Here is a 19476-nt window from a genome sequence, read left to right as displayed (position 1 = left end):
AAAACAAAACCTTGTGTAAAGCCACAGAGACTTACGAACTACCCAAGCTAAGATGAATTTATAATGTCTGGTTTCAATGGATTTTTCAAATGCTTAACTCACGTCTTTTGTTTTCTTTATCTTTTTAAGTAAGTTCATGAAGATACCAACAAAGGGTAAGTTCGGTGTTTTTCACAATACCGAGAGATGCTAGTGAAGTTGTAGATGGATGTTAGTGAAGTTGTAGACAGGGTGCTGGCGTTTTGCACCTGTTTCGCCCTGGCAGTCCAAGTAATCAAGAGGCTGCTGTTCGCCCCCGATGGGGCCCTTTTACTGCGGCTTGCAGGTAGCACACTGCCAAGGTAGTTTTCCGGGCTTCTTCAGTGGTCTAATCGCAAAGTCTTGATATGTATATTGATATTCAGTTTCATAAAGAATACTATTTCTTGCCTTAAGCTTAAGAGACTGATTTGCTTAGCAAGGTTACCCTGTTTGGATCTGAGTATAAATACATGGTTATTTCTCACACCTGTGAATAACCTTATAAATTCTTTACATCTGTTTTATCAGTATCAGTTAGCTACACTGGTTAGTGAGCTCTGATCCGCAAGTATTACATTTACCTGTAGGGATAGTCTATCTAAAACTATTTGGTATGTATGCCTCATTTATTATTTATTCGTTATTTAATATACAGATGGCTCAGTATTATTTTTGTTGTCATTCACTATATGTAATGTATTCAATTTCATCATCAGCTGACAAAGATTCATCTTGGAAAAAGTTGATTCAATCCGGATATACTGTTTGGGATATCATTTATTGAAAGGTGTTGTGGTGTTCCCCGCCAGCAATTCATTTTGTTGACTACTTCTTGGTTATTGCCTAATATTTTGAAGTTGATGAATTGTAAATTTTGAATGACATTCTACTACTAATAATAACACATTTACTATATTCATTAGCCACATGTTGCGGCTGTATTTGAGCAGACGTTTGTCCACAGACAGCTTTTCGGGTCATGTGTCCAGCATGACTAACCTGCTTCTGGCACAACAGAACACCGTGACGGAAGCCAGAGCGCAAAGAAACACCATTTGTGTTCCCGCTGCAAAGGTACCTATTTATCTATTTGCACTGGTGTGCTTTCGAACTGCTAGGTTGGCAGAAGCTGGGACAGAGCATCCGCCGCAGGGATTCGAACCGCCGATCTTCTGATTGGCAAGCTCAAGAGGCTCAGTGGTTTAGACCACAGCGCCACCCACACTGTTTGACAGTGGAAGGACTCCCACAAGAGGTTGTGGGCTCTCCTTCATTGGAGCTTTATAAGCAGACGTTGGATAGCCATCTGTCACAGATGCTTGGGTTGAGATTCATACATTTTGCACCGGCGACCCTCAGGGTCCCTTCCATCTCTACAATTCTATGGCTGCTACTTCCAGGTCCCTATCCAAGACATGCAAGGAAGTGTGTGTTCTTACCCCTAACACAAACTGGGCTCAGGCCCACCCTCTACAGTTCTGATCTCCTGGAAAAAACAAGTCGGCTGAATTAGAGACATTGTTGGGGGTTAGGGATGCTGATGACTGGCATGGAAGAAGAGCTTAGAAACACAGGAGCCCCTTTGTTGTCTATTCTCTTCCCAGGACGGCGAGGAGGAATCTTTCTGGCGAAACGATGCGGGCTGCAACCTTCTGGAGGCGACGGCGGAGGCGGCTTTGTCTCGGGGACGCGCGTGTCGCAGCCCTCGAGTGGCCTCTGTCCTTTCCACCGCCGCAAATCCGACGCCTCCTCCCGGCACTGCGGCGAGCGAAGGGGAGGGCTGGGCGGCGCCCTCTCGCACAAGGGGAACGCCTGATGCCAGGATGGGATTTCCTGGGGACGGCCTTCGACGGGGCACAACGCCTCTTGCGCCCGCAGTCTGGGCTTTCCCGGGAGTCTGGTGAGCGATTGCGAGCCTTCCTTTGGGGGAGGCGGCTGGTTTCTCGGGGGAGGGAAGTGGGGAGGATCGGGTTGCTTTTCGGGGTTGGGTGGGGGGAGTTGCGACGGAGAAACAATAGGAAGGGGCAGGAATCGCGCTCTGCAGTCGCCTGGAGCGCTGCAAAAAGGCGGGGATGGGGGAGGTTGTTGCTTGATCCTCCCCCCTCCGTGGTCTTCTCAGCCTGCACTGCGATCTCTTTGGGGGCCATTGCACGGAAACGCGCCCCGGGACTTTGTTTTCCTTTCCCACGCACTCCCTCCTTTTCCAACCCCCCCATCTCAGTAATCCATGCATGCAGCGCTGTGGGGCTGGAAAGAGGGGCGGGCAGGGGTTTCGTGCCACCCCCCTTCTCAAACTGGGGTGGCAGCCGCTTTAGGAAGGCGAGAAGAGTCGTTGCACTGCGTCTCTAGGGACCGATCCTCCTCCTGCGGGTGGCTTTCCTTGATCCCGTCTCCGGCGATCTGTGGCTTCCCTTCTCCCTCTATAGGGGGTGGGCGTGCATTGTAAGTATCGGTTTCATATTTTGCTCACCCATCGAGCTGGTTTGTTTGGATTCCCCACCACCATCTGGTCTGCTTTTTCCTTTCACAGTGACTCATTCTCTTTGAACTGCTGTCGCTGGCGGAAGCCGCAATTTTACATGGCGGGGTCAAGCAGCAGTAGGGAAGTTTTGCAGCTGGCTGCGTTGTGGCTTGCGACCAGGGCAAGTGATTCAGAGGACACGCTTGCCCTAAGCGGGGTGCAGAACAAAACAAATGACTAGCCACGGACATGCGAATAGGCCTTCTGCATTCGTTCCATATTTAACTCGTTGTTACGACCTCCTGCCCTATCAACCTAGTTTATCTCAGAGGGTTCTATATTTTTATTTTATTTACTCTAGCTTTCTGATTGTTTTGGTTGCCTTTTTCCACACCTTTTCCAGCTCTACATGCACGTTGCCAACCACCCTGTGCTGGCCTAGCTTTATTTACTGCGACTAATACCTATGCAATTATCTTAATGACTGGTGTTATGTTTACTGTGACTATAGAAAGTTCCACAGGCTATATGTTCTGAGGAACTGCACATTCATGATTGATTGAGTGTGTAGCAATAATTGTTTTCCCCTACATTGAAACATACTTAGAACAGAGAGTGGACATGAAATCTTGATTCTGCATCTCTCACTAGCAGGTTTTCAGCTCAGCAAAGTGTGTTTTGGTCTTCTGGATGGCCCAGGTTGATGGAAATTATGCTCCAGAATTTCAGATGTCTGAGGATGGGGAGATCCCAAGGGGAACAATCTTTTCAGGTGAGAAATTGGGCACGATCACACTGTATTATTTATTGACAAAAAATTATAATGCAATTATATAGCTCATTTCCCCATTAATTATTCACTTCAGATTGACAGATTCACTTCATTTCTCTTAAAATAAGTTAATAGAATCATTGCCACAGGGGAATATTCACTTATTCAGATTTTAGGAACACACTTTGTATTGTAGTCCTATTACAGAAATGTTAGTCTACTATACACCTCAGGAACACACAATCATTCTTTTGTTGTTGTTACTAATTCTCCTTTTTTATTATTAGATTTTAACTTCTCCTTCACCCATAAGGACCCAGGGCAGGTTGCAACAACATATAAGATTAAAAGCAGTTTTAAAATTTGCAAGCTGAAGAATTGGCTGTGTCCTAATATATATATATATATATATATATATATATATATATATATATATATATATATATATATATATATATATATCCCTGGTGTCAAAGGCCAAAGTAAATAAGTGCATGTTCAGCATATGACTGTATATACTGCACCCAAAAGTGAATCCCTCCTTTCATTTGGCTGAATAAATACTTGCACAGGTACGTGTGTCTGTACTTTGTGCTCCAAACCACCTCCCAAAACATATTCTGTGACCTGGATGCTCATATTCTGAAATCAATGAATTATGCAAACTATGCATGCCTATGCATAAATACTAAGTTTTACATAATTTCTTCTGTTTCTGGGGCTGAAGCTTTGCAAAAAGTTGGAATTTTTGATTGAGAAGTGAAGAAACACTGGGGGGGAATTAAATGAGGAAATGGAGATGCTTCCAAGCTCCTTTTCAAAACAATGAGCAGTAGAAACTTAGTTTTTGCTGGTTGTTGCCAGATTCAGTGCTAGACAGCAAATGCAAAGGCTGAAGCCCATAACTTGTTTTTAGTATCAGTCTTCAGCCCTGGAACATGTGTGATATTATTAGACTACCTTTGAGTATACATATGTTCATGTTCCATTGAATATTATGTTTACTTACATGTTATTCTTACCCTTATCCTCACTACAGTGAGGCAGGTTAAGCTGAGAGAGAGCGATTTGATCAGCCATGCAGTGAGCTTTGCAGCTGAGTGTAAATTTCACCCTTGATCTCCCTGGTCATAGTCCATCCCTCTAATAATTACGTAACAGTTGTATACAACTGGGAATAGGGATATCAGGAGTGGCTTTTGTGGTGGCAGCCCCAGCATCTCCCCTTACCACCCACCCACCTCCTACAATTCTTAAACAGGGCATCAATCTTACGCTCAATTTCCTGATTTCTGCTGAGTGGCTGTTTGTCACATGACAGAACCCTGAGCAGAGCGAACAACTGGTCTGACGTAGCCTGGGAATTCCTAATCTCTGGTGGCAACTTGTCCTCAATACGGGCAGGGAGCCAAGCTTTTTAAAGTACATATGGGGCTGAGATGCTTATAATATTCTCCACACAGGTGACGGGACGGTGAACGAGGAAGTGGCATTTCTTCCCAATGTGGCAGCTGCGGAAAATGCCCCCCGAACCCTTCAGAACATCTGCCGGGTAAACCCCCCGCCACTCAGGCGTCGCCGCAGGAGATCGAACGCGCCAGCCATGGGGGGTTACATCAATGTCCTGGGCATCTTAGAGGCCCCGCCGAGCTCGCCCCGGCGTGCACCCGAGAAGCCGTTCCACTGCACCGATTGTGGGAAGAGCTTCTCTCAGAGCTCCAACTTGATTGAGCACCAGAGGATCCACACGGGGGAGCGCCCCTTCACGTGCAGCGAGTGCGAGAAGAGCTTCAGCCGCAGCAGCACCCTCGTGGAGCACCAGCGCACCCACACTGGCGAGAAGCCTTACGCGTGCCTGGAGTGTGGGCGAGGCTTCAGCCGCAGCTCCACCCTGGTGGAGCACCAGCGCACCCACACCGGCGAGACGCCCTTCCCCTGCCGGGAGTGCGGGAAGGCCTTCAGCCGCACCTCCAACCTCATGAAGCACCTGCGCACGCACTCCGGGGAGAAGCCCTACACCTGCGCCCTGTGCGGCAAGTGCTTCTCCCTCAGCTCCAACCTGCTGAAGCACGAGCGCACCCACTCCGGGGAGAAGCCCTTCCCCTGCTCCCTGTGCGGGAAGCGCTTCAAGAAGAAGACCCACCTGGTGTCCCACCACCGGGTGCACACTGGGGAGCGGCCCTACCGCTGCGAGGAGTGCGGCAAGTGCTTCTCCCAGAGCTCCATCCTGATCGAGCACCAGCGCATCCACACCGGCGAGAAGCCCTACAAGTGCGCGGACTGCGGGAAGGGCTTCTGCGTCAGCTCCAACCTCATCAAGCACCAGAGGATCCACACGGGCGAGAAGCCCTACACCTGCTCGGTCTGCGGCAAGGCCTTCCGCTACAAGCCGCAGTTCACCCGTCACCAGAAACAGGTGCACCCTGTGGAGGAGGAGCCGGTGGCCGCTCTCGCCTTGCACCCCTGGGCGGATACGCCCCCTCTGCTGCAAAATATCTAAGAGAGCAGGGCTGCCCTACGGTTTCTTTATGATAGTAGCCCCTTTCACTCACTTCCTGTCTCTCCCTCTAGGCCCCTTTAGAGCTGTGTCCTAGGCCTCTTTGACTAGCTTTAGCTTCTTGGAATAAAAGGCTTCTGATCGGACCTTCTACTTCATTCCTGCATTGCAAGGGGTTGGACTGGATGATGAGGTCCCTCCCAGCTCTATAATTCTATGATTCGACTCTGCACCCATCAGATCTCTTCTCCCTGCTTCCCTGATCGTGACTGGCAGAGCTCATCATGGTCATTTATGTGCTCCACCGTAGGTTGAGCATTCAAATTAAGAGTCTGAGCACGCAGTGGTTGGCGCTCCAGTGCTTTCTCCCAAGTCCGGTGTTCGCTGTCATGGTTCTCCTGCCCAGCATACATAGCCATGTTGCAGGTGTATGAACAGTTGCCCACCTCTGGAGAGTGGTACTTGCTCCAGGTCACTAGGCAAAAAAAGCATTAATCAAATGGAAGAGAGCGGGTTCTTTTTCTCCTGGAACTGACAGCAGAAAGTGGTCTGGCAAGCTAATAATCTCTGTGTGCTAACCTGCCAATCTGTCCTACTAGTTGCCTAACCCCTGCTTCTATGCTCTTCTCTGTCACTCACTTCATCCCTCTGCCTCCTTACTCTTTTTTACTCCTGCAGAGTATGCAGAAGTCCGTTTCATAGCCTGGCCCTGCTTCTCGAGACTTCTAGCTCGGCTTGCTGCAAAAGTGAAACTGGCAAAGGGCTTCTATACGCTTTGCCTTCAAGCCAATCAGTTTCAGCTCCCTGTGACAGAACAAAGGAGTGCTCCTCCTTTGTGTGCTGACGCGCACATCATCCCGCCTTTGGAGCGAGGGGGGGGAGATCTTTGGACCTCCAGGGCTGTTGCTGAACTACAACTCCCATCAGCCCTAGCAAACGTGGCAACGGCCGGAGGTGCTGGGAGTGCCAAAGCTTCCACACACCTGCATGAGAGCAAGGGATGTAGAACCTGCTCCCCCCCCCCCAGTGTTGCTAGGCCACAGTTTCCATCATCCCCAATCATTGGCCATGCTGGCTGAGGCTGTTGGAGTTCAACATGTGGAAGGCTGCACAGTCCTCAACGCTTCTTTAGAGGGAGCAGGGACATTTGAGTTGGGATTTCTTAAGACTTTCCTGGAGAGGCTCCAAGATGAATGTGACCTCCCTTTTGCTTTCTCTACGGGTCCCGTCTCTGCAGCTTGCACTAGTGTCCAATGTGGGCACTGTGGGGAGTCGGGTCATTCGCCATCCATGATGCCAAGGACACTGCCGGCAACAACGTGCACACAGCCACATTTCAGATAGCACTTCAGATCGCACTTCAGGTGGCCCCGTGAGCTGGGCATGGAATTGCATGTTCCCAGTGACAAGCAGATTTGGGGGAGGGGGAAAAAGAGCAATATCCTCCTAACAAAAAGCACTTCCCCAAGGAGTGAGGGGTTTGGAGCCCTCACACCAAAGGAGAAACTCAACACACGTTTGTTGTGCTGGTGAGCATCCAGACTATCCAGACAGTCCCCAAAGCTTGACTTTAGCTTCTCTCCTTGTCAGCGGCAAGGAGATTTTATTAAGAGCATTAAAAAAAAGATGTATTGCTACCTAAGGTCATCGAGCAATTCTGAAAGAGTTGTAGTGTGAGTCTGTAGCAGCCCTGGTCTCCTTTGGGAGGAAGGGCGGTCTATAAAGAAAAAAAGAGGAGGGATAGAGCATAAAGTTCTCATGTACACTCATACAACAATAAATCAAATGGTTTTTAAGGTGCAACAGGCTCTTTGGTTTTAGTTTTTGACTGCCTTTGAGACGGTGTTTTTATTCTATGTATCAACTGCCCTTGAGAAAAATCAATTGTGAACAAATTGTGTATACCTAAACCCCCTTCATTGTAAGTTACCAAAATAAATGTTTTTCACCCAGTTGCTCATCTTGACCATCCTTTTGTCTAACTGTTTTGTGTAGGTGGAAGAGAGGAACATCCAAAACATGTGGAGAATCATACAATCATACAAAGCTGTCATGTGTTTTCCCTTGTAAGACCTACAGTCACTGAGGACTCTTCCATGAAGCAGCACCATTATTTATATACACCACTTGATTCAAAATAGTTTTCTAAGTGGTATGGAAGTATATTTATTTAAGGCATTTATATAACGCTTAATTTGCATTTCTAAGCAGCACACATAAAAATAAATCACACACGGTAAAACAATTAAAAGTCGTCATAAAGGTAAAGCTAATGACTACCTTAAAATATAGAGTCTAACAACCAATTATGCAAGCATTAAAATAAAAACATAGTTTAATGTTTAATATAGTAATCCTGTTAAAATAACACAGCAATTAAAACAGGTGACTCAAGTGTTCAATGGGATTGCTGTGTAAATGGCAGTGCCGTCTTGAACAGCAGGACATTTAAAAAAAATTAACACTTTTATTTAACACATTTATATCCCACCTTTCTCCCAAGTCAGGATTCAAGGTGACTTGCAACACGTAAAAACATAAATGATAAATTACAGATCAAAATAAAGAAACTAGTGCAAAACAATAATTAAAATGCATCAGGACGCATTCTGATTATTTTGTTCATTAAATTTGCATACTGCCCTTCATCCAAAGACTGGCTTGACAGGTGATGTTCACGCACCTGCTGGCAAGCTCAAGAGAAGGGCCTTTTGGTGGTGGTCCACAGCTGTGGAACTCACTTTCAAATGACTTGCACCTTGTTCAGGCACTTAAGCAAAACAGAATGACCTTTCTCTTCACCCCACCTTCAATGAAGGCTTTGAATGGCTTAACCAGAGCAGCTTCCCTTAGTAGCATATTCCTTTCAGAAGTGCCTGCATTACTATTGTTGATGTGCATCACTTTGGGAGGGCACAGCTAAACTTTTTTTAAAAGCTAAACTATGCAGCTTATAAAAATATTTTTAGACAAACAAACCAAATATAGATGGCGCCTCTTGCGCCTCAACAGGAATTGCACCAGCAAAAAGAAAAGAAAAGAAAAGAAAGCCCTCTGCTTCACAAGAAGCTGGTACTATTATTATTTATTCATTAAATTTATATATTGCCCTTCAGAGATCACAGTGGCACAACTTTTACTTATTTAGTAAACTGCCCCTTCATCTGAATATCATATCTCTATTTTCTTTGACACGGATTGGGGGCGGGGGGCTTACAGATAAAACAGGAATAGCTAAAAATGGGGGTGGGTGGGGTGGGAAGGAACAATAACTACAAAACAGTTAAACCTTAATAATAATAATAATAATAATAATAATAATAATAATAATAATATTTTTTTATTTATACCCCGCCCTCCCCAGCCAAGGCCGGGCTCAGAGCGGCTTACAAGCAATTAGAATTGAAAGTAGGTAGATTGATAGATAAAAACGTACAGATAACTTTTTTTGATCGTTTTTATTAATTTTCAATTTCAGTCCAATAATAGCCTCATTATAACAATGCCAAATTATAATACAGTTGCTAATACCAATCATTCAAATACCAAATTAAATAATTTAGGTGCCCTTCCCCCACCTGCCAGAACTGATGGTTTGGTGATTTTCTTTATTTCTGCGTTCCAAAATTCCTGGTTTCAAGTACATTCTGGTCAAAATAATAAAATCCTTCTGCAACAACCGCAATATTAATAACTTCTATTCGTGTTGGCACATTAAATGATTTATCGTACAGACAACTATGGGGGGGTGAAAGCTTCCCCAACCCCAAACTAGTGGATTTCCCTTTTTAATACGAAAGAGGAGGATCTGTTCATTTTCTTAGCTATGTGGATATAGCAAACAACGTCTTGCTTTGTTTCCTTTGGCCACCTAAAACAAGGGACCCTTTTCCAGGATCTGCGCCCCCGACAAAAGCAAGTTCGGGCTGCAGGAGGCTCTAGGCCTCGCGCGTTCCCTCCGGTATCCCGGCAACCGCCTCCAGGATCCCCCCTCCCTCCTCTCTGGTCCAGGTTCCCCCTGCGTCACGTGGACGCCAGTGAGGATGTGACGTCATCTCTGGGCTCCCTCCTCCTCCTCCTCCGCTGGCGTTACCGACTCGCCAGCCTGCAGGTTGTGGCAACTGCTGCCCGCGGGTGGTGGTTTTTTTTTGCAACGGACCTGGCTTCCGTCTGCAGTGGGGAGTTCGTGAGAAAAGCCTCCCCGAAGATGGAAGGGGAGAGCTCGCAAGGTGCGGAAGGGAGGGAGGAATCCCCCGACCAAGGTAAGTAAGGGAGAGCAAATCTCTGTTAGGGAGCAGCGTTGGAAAAAGAAAAGGGGTGCGGTGGGGTGCAGCCAGAAGCTCAATGTTAGGTTGCAATTAAAAATAAAATAAAATCCACCGAGTGAAGGGTTCGCGATCGCGTTCTGCCCCACCGAACAAACAAAAAAAGGAGCAAGCAAGCGAATGCCTTTTTTTTGTTAAAGGCAGCTAGTGTCAAAATTCTGGAAGCACAAGCTTTCTGAGTTTCACAGCTATAGGTGTTCAGGGCAGAAACATTATATGAACGTGCATGAATGCATAGATTTTAGGGGGTATCTTACATGCCCAGGTTAATGGAGATGCATGGGATAAAAAGAATATTCAACTTAATCCTTTTTTTGTGAGTGGTTATACTGATAAGTTAGGCAGCTTTAGAGATGCACTGGACTCCCCCCCCCCAAAAAAAAGGACACCGTTTTATGCACTTTGAAAACATGATGGGTTATCACAATGTATGGTGTGATAAATAGGATTGAAAATCATTATACCTGTATTTTTTGAGATCAACAAAGCACCCATTCTGGAACTTAGATAAAAAAATCCCCTGGAAATCTGGAATGAGATACGGGTTTGTTTTGGTGTGCAGCTGCAAACCTGATAATTTGAAGTTGGAAAAATGGGTGAGTGGGAGGCTAGTATGTGTTAAAGGACTTAAATGACAGGGATGGTATGGGGATCTGACAGGGAATTTGTGTGGTTGGAAAATACTGCTTTTAAAACACCCTGGAATGGGAGCATTACATTGGTGGGGAAACCTTGGTTATATTCTGTGGAGCTGGGTATTCTAGCTGGGTATTCGAGAGCCAGTGTGGTGTAGTGGTTAAGAGCGGTAGTCTCGTAACCTGGGGAACCTGGTTCGCGTCTCCACTCCTCCACATGCAGCTGCTGGGTGACCTTGGGCTAGTCACACTTCTTTGAAGTCTCTCAGCCCCACTCACCTCACAGAGTGTTTGTTGTGGGGGAGGAAGGGAAAGGAGAATATTAGCCACTTTGAGACTCCTTAAAGGGAGTGAAAGGCGGGATATCAAATCCAAACTCTTCTTCTTTTTCTTCTTCTTCAATAAAACATTTTTAAGGAGTGTTTTAAAATTAGAATGCTTGGCAACTGTCATGCCCTTTGTCATTTTCATTCACATTCCCAATGAGGGATTAAAAGTTCCTATATCCTTACTACCATTTTGGAGATGCAGTTAACCACTTTGGCAAGATAAGCAGGGACCTACAACGAAATGTTGCAGTGTGTTCCCCACTCTTTATCAGAAGGTGCTCTGTCCTGCCTGCCTGTTTCAGGCTTGTGGAGGTTTTTCTTTCCTATTCCCTTGAAACTTTCCCTTGCTTTGCTATGTACTGTATTATTAAAAGTTTCTCAAGATTGAGACTGGCATTTAGTTCAGTGATCTGATCCAGGTTCATACTTTAGCAACCCAGGCGATCAGGGGGTGGGGGTAAAGTATAAGCAGTGATAAAGAACATAGACATATGGCCCTGAATGTTCTCTCATCCTAGGAAAAGCTCCCTGAGCACTGTAAGTTGGCATGTCAGTGGCTGAATCTCAGCACCCTAAGATAGCTTTCCATAGTAATGTGTCAGTGGCTTCTTTGTTCTCAAAAGGGATATTGCAGTGAATATTCTTCACTACCTAGCTAGTCAGTTTCCTTCACAGGTTCTACTTCTTCTGCTTTGTTCCTCTCAGCAGATGCTGGATTTGAAAGCCAGACGGAAGCAGAAGATCTCACAATAGAAGCCCCTGAAGGAAGAGGAGAGGTGCAGGCGCTGGAAATGACTTTGAGCACTGAGCAGAGAGGAGAAGCACCAAAGGGCAGCAGAGGTGCTGGAAGACACCTGATGGACCGAGATGGTGAGGACACAACAGAGGCCGAGCCACATCCTCCAAACAATTCCCAGAGTCCCAGTGACTGCAACAGTCAGCCAAAGGTTGAGGAACAGAGATGGAGGAGCCAGGTGAGAAAGCGCCGGGCAAAGGAGACTTCCTATGATCCTCCAGGTTTTATCAACCTTTTGGGTATCCTGGAACCTCCTCCTCTCCCTGCCCCCCGCAAGCCGGTGGTGAAGCCCTACCACTGCACCGAGTGCGGGAAGAGCTTCTCGCAGAGCTCTGTGCTCATCGAACACCAGAGAATCCATACAGGGGAGCGCCCCTTTGTGTGCAACGTGTGCGGGAAACGCTTCTCCCAAAGCTCCACCCTGATGGGGCACCAGAGGATCCACACTGGCGAGAAGCCCTTTGCCTGCCCCGAGTGTGGGCGGGGCTTCAGCCGGAGCTCCGCCCTGACGGAACACCAGCGCACCCACACTGGCGAGACGCCCTTCCCCTGCCGGGAGTGCGGGAAGGCCTTCAGCCGCACCTCCAACCTGGTGAAGCACCTGCGTACCCACTCTGGGGAGAAGCCCTACACCTGCACCCTCTGCGGGAAGCGCTTCTCCCTGAGCTCCAACCTGCTGAAGCACGAGCGCACCCACTCCGGGGAGAAGCCCTTCCCCTGCCCGCTCTGCGGCAAGTGCTTCAAGAAGAAGACCCACCTGGTTTCCCACAATCGGGTGCACACCGGGGAGCGGCCCTACCGCTGCGAAGAGTGCGGCAAGTGCTTCTCCCAGAGCTCCTCCCTCATCGAGCACCAGCGCATCCACACCGGGGAGAAACCCTACAAGTGTGCCCAGTGCGGCCGAGGGTTCTACGTCAACTCCAAGCTGGTCAAGCACCAGAGGATCCACACGGGCGAGAAACCCTACGCCTGCTCGGCTTGCGGGAAGACCTTCCGGTACAAGCAACAGTTCCCGCGCCACGTGGCCCACGTTCACCCTGGGGAGGAACAGGTGTCTGTGCTCACCTTGGGCCCCAGTGTTAACGTGCTGCTCTCATAGAGCTGGAACAGGCCGCTGCCCTTTGGGGCTTCAGGTCCTCTGGCTTCCAATGAAAAGCATCATGCAGTGCCAGATTTGGTAACTCTGTAGCCTGTCCGGTTTAGCCTCTCATTGCTAAGGTGTGAAGCGGTTCCTGGGACCTCCAAGGGTCATTCTAGTGGCATAAAGACAGTCAGTGGGTCACAAGACTCGTTCCATCCTCCTGTAGAGGAGCTGTTTCCTGAAATGACGAGGGTTAGCATTCATGGCTTGTCATTGGGAAAGGGGCTGGGGAAATCAAGGCCGCTTTGCTTCAGGGGGGTCCCAGACTAGTGTAAATATGCAGTAGCACCAAGGACAGCGGCAACCTGAGATCTTGTTTCAGAGGGAAATGTTGACCACTGCAGTGATTCCGTTACTGCCCATGCATTGTTTTTTGAGGAGTATGGAACTCAAAACGGTTCACTACTGATAACTGTGCCTTTCAGTTCTGTGAGGGTATTCCTGGTATCCTCCAGCAGCTCCCTTGCGGCATTTGTTCTTTCCGTCTTGTTTTGAGGACAGGCAAACGGATTTTGGCCTCTTTTTCTCCTTTTCCTTCTTAGTTTGCAGTATTGCCGAATAAGTTAGGCAAGTGTGTATTTCCTAGGCCTTGTTTCATTTCTCAAGGAAAGGCAAAATCATAGTGTGCAGTTCTTTACCATATTATCTAAGAGACAGCCAGTTAACCTTTTGAGGACGTTTTTTCCATCAGTGTTGTGAAGGTCATTCTGAGAATGCATTTCTGTTATCAAGTGGAGGAGAACAGCAAACAAGCTCCGAGGTAAAAAATTCTACTGGTTTTAATGGGGATGGGGCCCCCCCTGTTTGGTATTCAAGGCAATCCCTACATAGCCAGCATGTGAAATACTGTGGGTATCCATCTTGGTTGAGAGAAAATGCATTTTGACTGTTATTGGGTCTTCAGGATAACCATGGTAGCCTCCAAATGATGCCCAGTTCTCACTGTGTGGTCCAACTGAGTAAGCCATTCTTCTAGATCAACAACACAAACAATGTAACAGGCTGCATGTAGCTATATAAGAGTAATGGCACATGTAGAAAATAAGCTGGGGGTTGCATAACTAGTTAGCATGCCGGAAAACTCACCTGGCCCAGACACGGAAAGGATTAACAGATTGATAGCTCTTTCTCGATTCTGTGGGTGGTGTTGCATGGCCGTTCTTAGTCGGTGGAGCGATTTGTCTGGTTAATTCCAATAACGAACGAGACTCTGGCATGCTAACTAGTTATGCAACCCCGAGCTTATTTTCTGCATGTGCTGTTCTTCCAAGTTCTTCGTCTGATACCTGCATACAAAGAACGCTAGATTCTTAAAAGCATCTTCATGTGGAACACTACAAGACTGATATAAGAATTCCACACCGTGGATATTGCTAATATAAGAACTGAATACTGTAGATTGTATTTCCTGGTCTATCTGCTGGACTTTAATTTCTCATAATACGTTTCGTTTATATGATAAGTTAGTCTATAGAACCATATATTTTGATATGATATGTTGAATCGCATTTGAAAAAGAATTTATATAGTTACATACAGCCTGTTATGTTGTTTGTGTTGTTATCAGTTTTGCATTTACGTGACAAAGGGCTTGGTAGTGTTTTGATTCTTCTAGATCAGGCTGGGGGACCTTTTTCCAGTCCCAGGGCCTCGTTCCCTCATGGACAACTTTTGGGCTGCAGCATAGAAGGGAGGGCTGCAACAGATGTGACTACATTCCAACCAAGCAAAAGTCACCAAGAAATGGTACACGCACAAACTTACTTCTCAGTCCAGGCAAGTAAGAGACATTATAACAGTTAAAGAGCACATTCTAGTCTGACCAACAGGGTCTGGGAAGTCTCAAGGCTCAAATAGAGATGACTAGAGGGCCACATTTAGGGTCAAAAATAAACAGTAAAGTGTGGTTCCTTTGTCCTCCTGGCAGACATAAAACTGCTAGACAAACAGAGTTACCTTGGAGGGGGGAAACTGGGTATGATCCTGCCCAAGCCAAACACATCAGGTTCTACCTATTTCAACAGAGAGCAGTTCATTGTTTCTCCCACTATAATCACAGACTTTTAAGTTGTTAACTTTGGCTGGATTGTGAGAATTAGGAACATGGGAAGCAGCCTTATACCGAGTCAGAACATTGGCCCCTCTAGCTCAGTTTTGCCTCCGCTGACTGGCAGTGGTTCTCTAGGTCAGTGGTTTTCAACCAGTGTGTCATGGCACCCTGGGATTCCTTGAATGATGGTCAGGGGTGCTGTGGGCAACACTGGCCTCTGTCCCTCTTCCCTCCCTTCCTCTGATGCCCTCTCGCGTCTCTGCCTCCTAAAGGCTTGCACAGCTGTTTGTTGCAGCAGCCCTGGATACAAGCACCCTAGGCAAATGGTGCCTTTGCAGCTGGCCAGAGGGTGCTTCCAAAGCCCCTGTGGGGCAGTGTGAGGAGGCACCTCACTTTGGGACGGGATGGGGGCAGCTCAGAGACCAGGGGCAGCAGCTGTGGCTGCCTAGATGATTCCCAAGGAGAGGAGAGAGGAAGCTGAGGGAACACACCACAAGGAAGGGTGTTTGAAAAGGGGTGAGAGGCTGCCTGCTCTGAAGGCAAGGGGTGACATAACTGGGCTCCTGAGCCCCACAAGGGTGCCGCAGAAAGACTGTTGTTGGTCAAGCGAGCCGTAGACCCAAAAAGGTTGAAAACTTCTGCTCTAGGTTTTCAGAGATGCCCGGGAATGAACCTGGGGCCTCCTTTATGAAAAACAAAGCTCTGCTGAACTAAAGCTCTTCCTCCCTTTTATTAGTTTCTTCCCCTTCTCCAAAAAGACTCATTTGAGCAAGAAGTCATTTAATTGAGGAGTTTGTCCTTTCCAGCAGAGAATTTCCTTGAATCACAAAGATCTTCACAAGGTCAGAATTTCATGAGGACTAGGATGGAAAAGCAAAGCTGTTCTACAGTTGAATGAGTAGCAGGCATGCAAACCCTAAGCCACTTACCTGGAGGTCAGTTCCACTGGATTCCAGCAGGCAAGGCAGCTGTGGTGAAACCACCACAGGGTGAGTATTAAATGCTCAGACGTACCTCAGACAGCCAGTGAAAGCAGACTTCACTGTGTTGGGTAAGACATTTGAAAGATGGAGTGAGCTAAGTGAGTAGCAAGCAATCATGGCCATCTGCAGGGAAGGCAAGGGCAGTAGCCGTTCCCCCAGATGAGACGTACTCTCCAAATTCCCAGCTTGCATTAAAAAAAAACAGACGCACTTGAGGAACCCAAGACTTGAGGAACATCAACACTAGGCACGGTCTTCGGTGGTGAGTTGTGGTTTTGTTTTTGAGAAAGTAGATTGCCCCTGCCTTTCAGTGTTTTTAGCCAATGAATGAGGTCATAGTCGTGATAGACATTTGGGAAAGCAGATCTGGCCAGTTAGACATAAAGGAGGCTAGAGTGAAACACCCATTGTCGAGACCAGCCTTTCTTAAATAGTGTTCAGCAAAACCCTGAGGTTCCAACAAAGCACTCTAAGAAAAATGTTGTAATGATGGGCATGCATCTCCGCTGCAGCCATGGAGATTAAGTGCACTGCTGAAGCAACAGTCTTGGGAACTATTGTTATTTTTATTATAGTTGTTATTTATTAAATTTCTATACCACCCTATACCCACAGGTCTCAGGGCGGTTCCCTTCCCTTTCTTTCATTCCCTCGCAATTTCCAGGGCTTACATTTCAGTAGCGCCCAGCAGCACAGGCAGGGCTGCATGGCTTCCCTGGCTTCCTAGTGCCATGCAGCAGAGCCAGTCTGCCACTCCTCACTGCCTTGCCTCCTTCTAGGTAACCAGGATTAGCCAGAATTGGGAAAAGGTCCAGGAAAATCCAGACATAACAACAGTGTCGTTTTTGCCGATTTCCCTTAAAAACAGCTCAATAATGTCTTTTTTTGCGATTTTGCCCAAAAAGCTCAACAACTGTGCCAAAAAAGCTCAGCTTTTGTGTCTGGATTTTCACTTTTGGAAATATGGCAACCCTAGGTAAACATCAAACTATCCTTCCAGCACTGACCCTCCAGCGGTATAGCTTGGGGGGGAGGCATGGCCCTGGGCGCAAAATTCTGAGATGACACAAGAAGGCACCCCCAGGACAGCTGAATTCCACTGCTTCATGTAATTTATTCTGTAGTCAATTTTGAGGGATTGACTCTGCTCATCTCCTTATTTTTCTGTGCAAATCCAAACTGGTTCAGCAGATTTGTGAGTAAATGTTATAGTCAGCAATTGAAGCAATAAAGAAATCAATACAGGAAGCTGCATTACACTGAGTCAGACCATTGGTCCATCTAGCTCAGTATTGTCTACAGTGACTGGTAGACATCCTAAGATGTCAGACAGGGATTTCAAGGATTTCAGACAGGGCACATTCCCAGTACTACCTAGAGATGTCTGGGATTGAACCAGGGACCTTCTGCGTTCAAAGCAATTTCTCTAGCCACGGCGCTTCCCCCAAATGGCATGATGCTCAGTTGCCCAGATTGTGAAGCTAACAAATCAAAAAGAAGATGGACAAGGCAATTCCTACAAGAGATCTGAGAAAGATTTGCAAATGCAAATGTAGCTAAACTTGACATAACAGCACCTGGTCAATATGGAATCAGATTCCAAACATTTTACTCCAAAATAATCAAAGTATGTGTTTAATAACACCAACTCAAGCCTTATTTTAATTTCCACTGGCTCTGTTACTAGGGAGCAATAGAGGTACCTACTTTCCCATTTAAGTGTGTTAGGTAAAAATAATAACAACTTAAGTTACTTAGTGTTATCCTCCACAAAAGAGTAAAAAGGCTGTGTGGAATATCTGCCTTGTGCGTTTTAATAGTTTTGTACTGACTGTGTTTCAGACTGTGACTGTTTTCTTTCTAAACCCCCCCCCTTAATGGCTCATTAAAAACCATAATTTCACACAACCTCAATGTTCTGGCTTTGTCTGCAGCGCAGGGTTTGTTCTATCCAGAAATAACACTCTGTTTAGTTACGAGGGGTCCAGTGTGGTGCATTCTGGAACACTGTCTTTGAGACATATTGTGGGAGGTCTTCGAGCAGCAATTCCCAACTGTTTACTGCGATTTTAAAAGGTCTTCTGTGAAATCAAAGCACAAACACATGCCTACTGTGGCTCTGCATGAAATATCATTTTGGATTTCTCTCCCGGTCCACCTTTATTCAGGGCAGGTAATCCAGGTCTTTGTACATATCGGAATTGACTGGGCATTAAATCCCCATTCCATTATTTATTAGAGATCTCTGTATCCCACTTTTCTAGTTCAGACTGAGGTGGCTAATACCAACATGTATTTTATTTTACAAAACCACACAGAGCTATAAAGCATAGAAATGCAAGAGATAGAGCCGTTACACACCTTCAGAGGAAGGTGTGTGTTGCATCTCTGAATGAGATAATGCTCTGGACTTTGCTTGCTCCACTCAGTTTCAGCTGGGAGGAGCAAGGTTGGGTAATTTGCACTGGATGCAACTGCCTCATACAAGCGTACCCAGTGCAGAGGCTGTGCTCTTACCCATCCTCTGGGACGGCTGCCTGTTGCATCTCTGTGTGAGTCACTGCGCTACACTTGCCTCCTCCATAACTCCTGAGCAGGGCTGGATTTAGGTTTGATGAGGCCCTAAGCTACTGAAGGGGTAATGGTGCCCTTTATATGTCCAGCTGTCCTTTGTCATCAACAAATTGTCACTGTTTTTTGTTTCGAATATATGCTATATGGTAATTTATGGACCTAATGGATATCTAAGGCCATTTGCGCATAACAAAATATGTATTTTATCAGAGTAATTTTTGAATTGAAATACAATTAAGAAGAAGTATATTAATAGTGAAATAATTATTAAGCTCTAACTTAAAATGAATTTTTATTCATAACCAACTTAATAATGCAAACACATTGGCATTTGGCAATAGCAAAAGTTCCTTTAGAAACACTTTTTACAAAGACTCATAATCTAGTCTCTAGAAACTTGCTATAACATGAAATAATAGTTGTAAATATATTATGCAAACTACTCATAATTATAAATTGCAGAATGTAGGCACCCTATAGTATATAGAAATGAGCAAACCAGTGATATTTTAGGGAGCAGGCTAGCAGATCATTACTTACATCATAGGAGCCTACAAAACACAAAACACTGTTGCTGTATGTAGGTTTTATTTGTTTTTCATCTTATATTTTGGAAATGTACATCCAGCGGGTTTTTTTCTTTAATTTTTTTTGGGGGGGGCCCAGCTATAGCTTGTTTAGTTTATGCATAAATCAGCACTGCTCCTGAGTGTACAGTGGTACCTCAGGTTACATACGCTTCAGGTTACATAGGCTTCAGGTTACAGACTCCGCTAACCCAGAAATAGTGCTTCAGGTTAAGAACTTTGCTTCAGGATGAGAACAGAAATCGTGCGGCGGCAGTGGGAGGCCCCATTAGCTAAAGTGGTGCTTCAGGTTAAGAACAGTTTCA

General features: G+C 46.2%; 3 protein-coding genes across 7 annotated transcripts in view; all 3 read left to right on the top strand.

The window, feature by feature from the left end:
- LOC310748416 (uncharacterized protein) overlaps positions 1 to 19476 on the top strand; it is a 376897-nt gene that overhangs the window by 198070 nt on the left and 159351 nt on the right. The gene's annotated exons all lie outside the window — the stretch shown is intronic.
- Positions 1645 to 7703, top strand: LOC310747250 (uncharacterized protein). 4 transcript variants are annotated; one of them, XM_083581593.1, is made up of 3 exons: positions 1645 to 1921; positions 3137 to 3254; positions 4718 to 7703. In XM_083581593.1, the coding sequence occupies exons 2-3, from the start codon at positions 3173 to 3175 to the stop codon at positions 5752 to 5754; spliced, it is 1119 nt and encodes a 372-aa protein (XP_083437719.1). In that variant the 5' UTR covers positions 1645 to 1921; positions 3137 to 3172; the 3' UTR covers positions 5755 to 7703. The 4 variants fall into 4 exon arrangements, with proteins under 4 accessions (XP_083437719.1, XP_083437720.1, XP_083437722.1 ...); XM_083581594.1 differs by having other exon boundaries at positions 1802 to 1921; positions 3134 to 3254; XM_083581596.1 differs by having other exon boundaries at positions 1903 to 2463.
- LOC310747249 (uncharacterized protein) lies at positions 9197 to 17918 on the top strand. 2 transcript variants are annotated; one of them, XM_083581592.1, is made up of 2 exons: positions 9197 to 10013; positions 11749 to 17918. In XM_083581592.1, exons 1-2 carry the CDS (start codon positions 9959 to 9961, stop codon positions 12933 to 12935), a joined length of 1242 nt encoding a protein of 413 aa, XP_083437718.1. In that variant the 5' UTR covers positions 9197 to 9958; the 3' UTR covers positions 12936 to 17918. The 2 variants fall into 2 exon arrangements, with proteins under 2 accessions (XP_083437718.1, XP_083437717.1); XM_083581591.1 differs by having other exon boundaries at positions 9785 to 10013; positions 11746 to 17918.

Source organism: Podarcis filfolensis (assembly GCF_964270895.1).
Source record: "Podarcis filfolensis genome assembly, chromosome: 13".
Classification (NCBI taxonomy): domain Eukaryota; kingdom Metazoa; phylum Chordata; class Lepidosauria; order Squamata; family Lacertidae; genus Podarcis; species Podarcis filfolensis.
Note: the sequence above shows the minus strand (reverse complement) of the source record. Positions and strands in the feature narration are given on the sequence as shown.

Coding starts and splice junctions, on each gene's coding strand:
- LOC310747249 (XM_083581591.1), top strand. CDS start 9,959: ATGGAAGGGGAGAGCTCGCAAGGTGCGGAAGGGAGGGAGGAATCCCCC. Junction 10,014..11,745: donor GGAGGAATCCCCCGACCAAG/GTAAGTAAGGGA, acceptor TGTTCCTCTCAG/CAGATGCTGGATTTGAAAGC.
- LOC310747250 (XM_083581593.1), top strand. CDS start 3,173: ATGGCCCAGGTTGATGGAAATTATGCTCCAGAATTTCAGATGTCTGAG. Junction 3,255..4,717: donor AAGGGGAACAATCTTTTCAG/GTGAGAAATTGG, acceptor TTCTCCACACAG/GTGACGGGACGGTGAACGAG.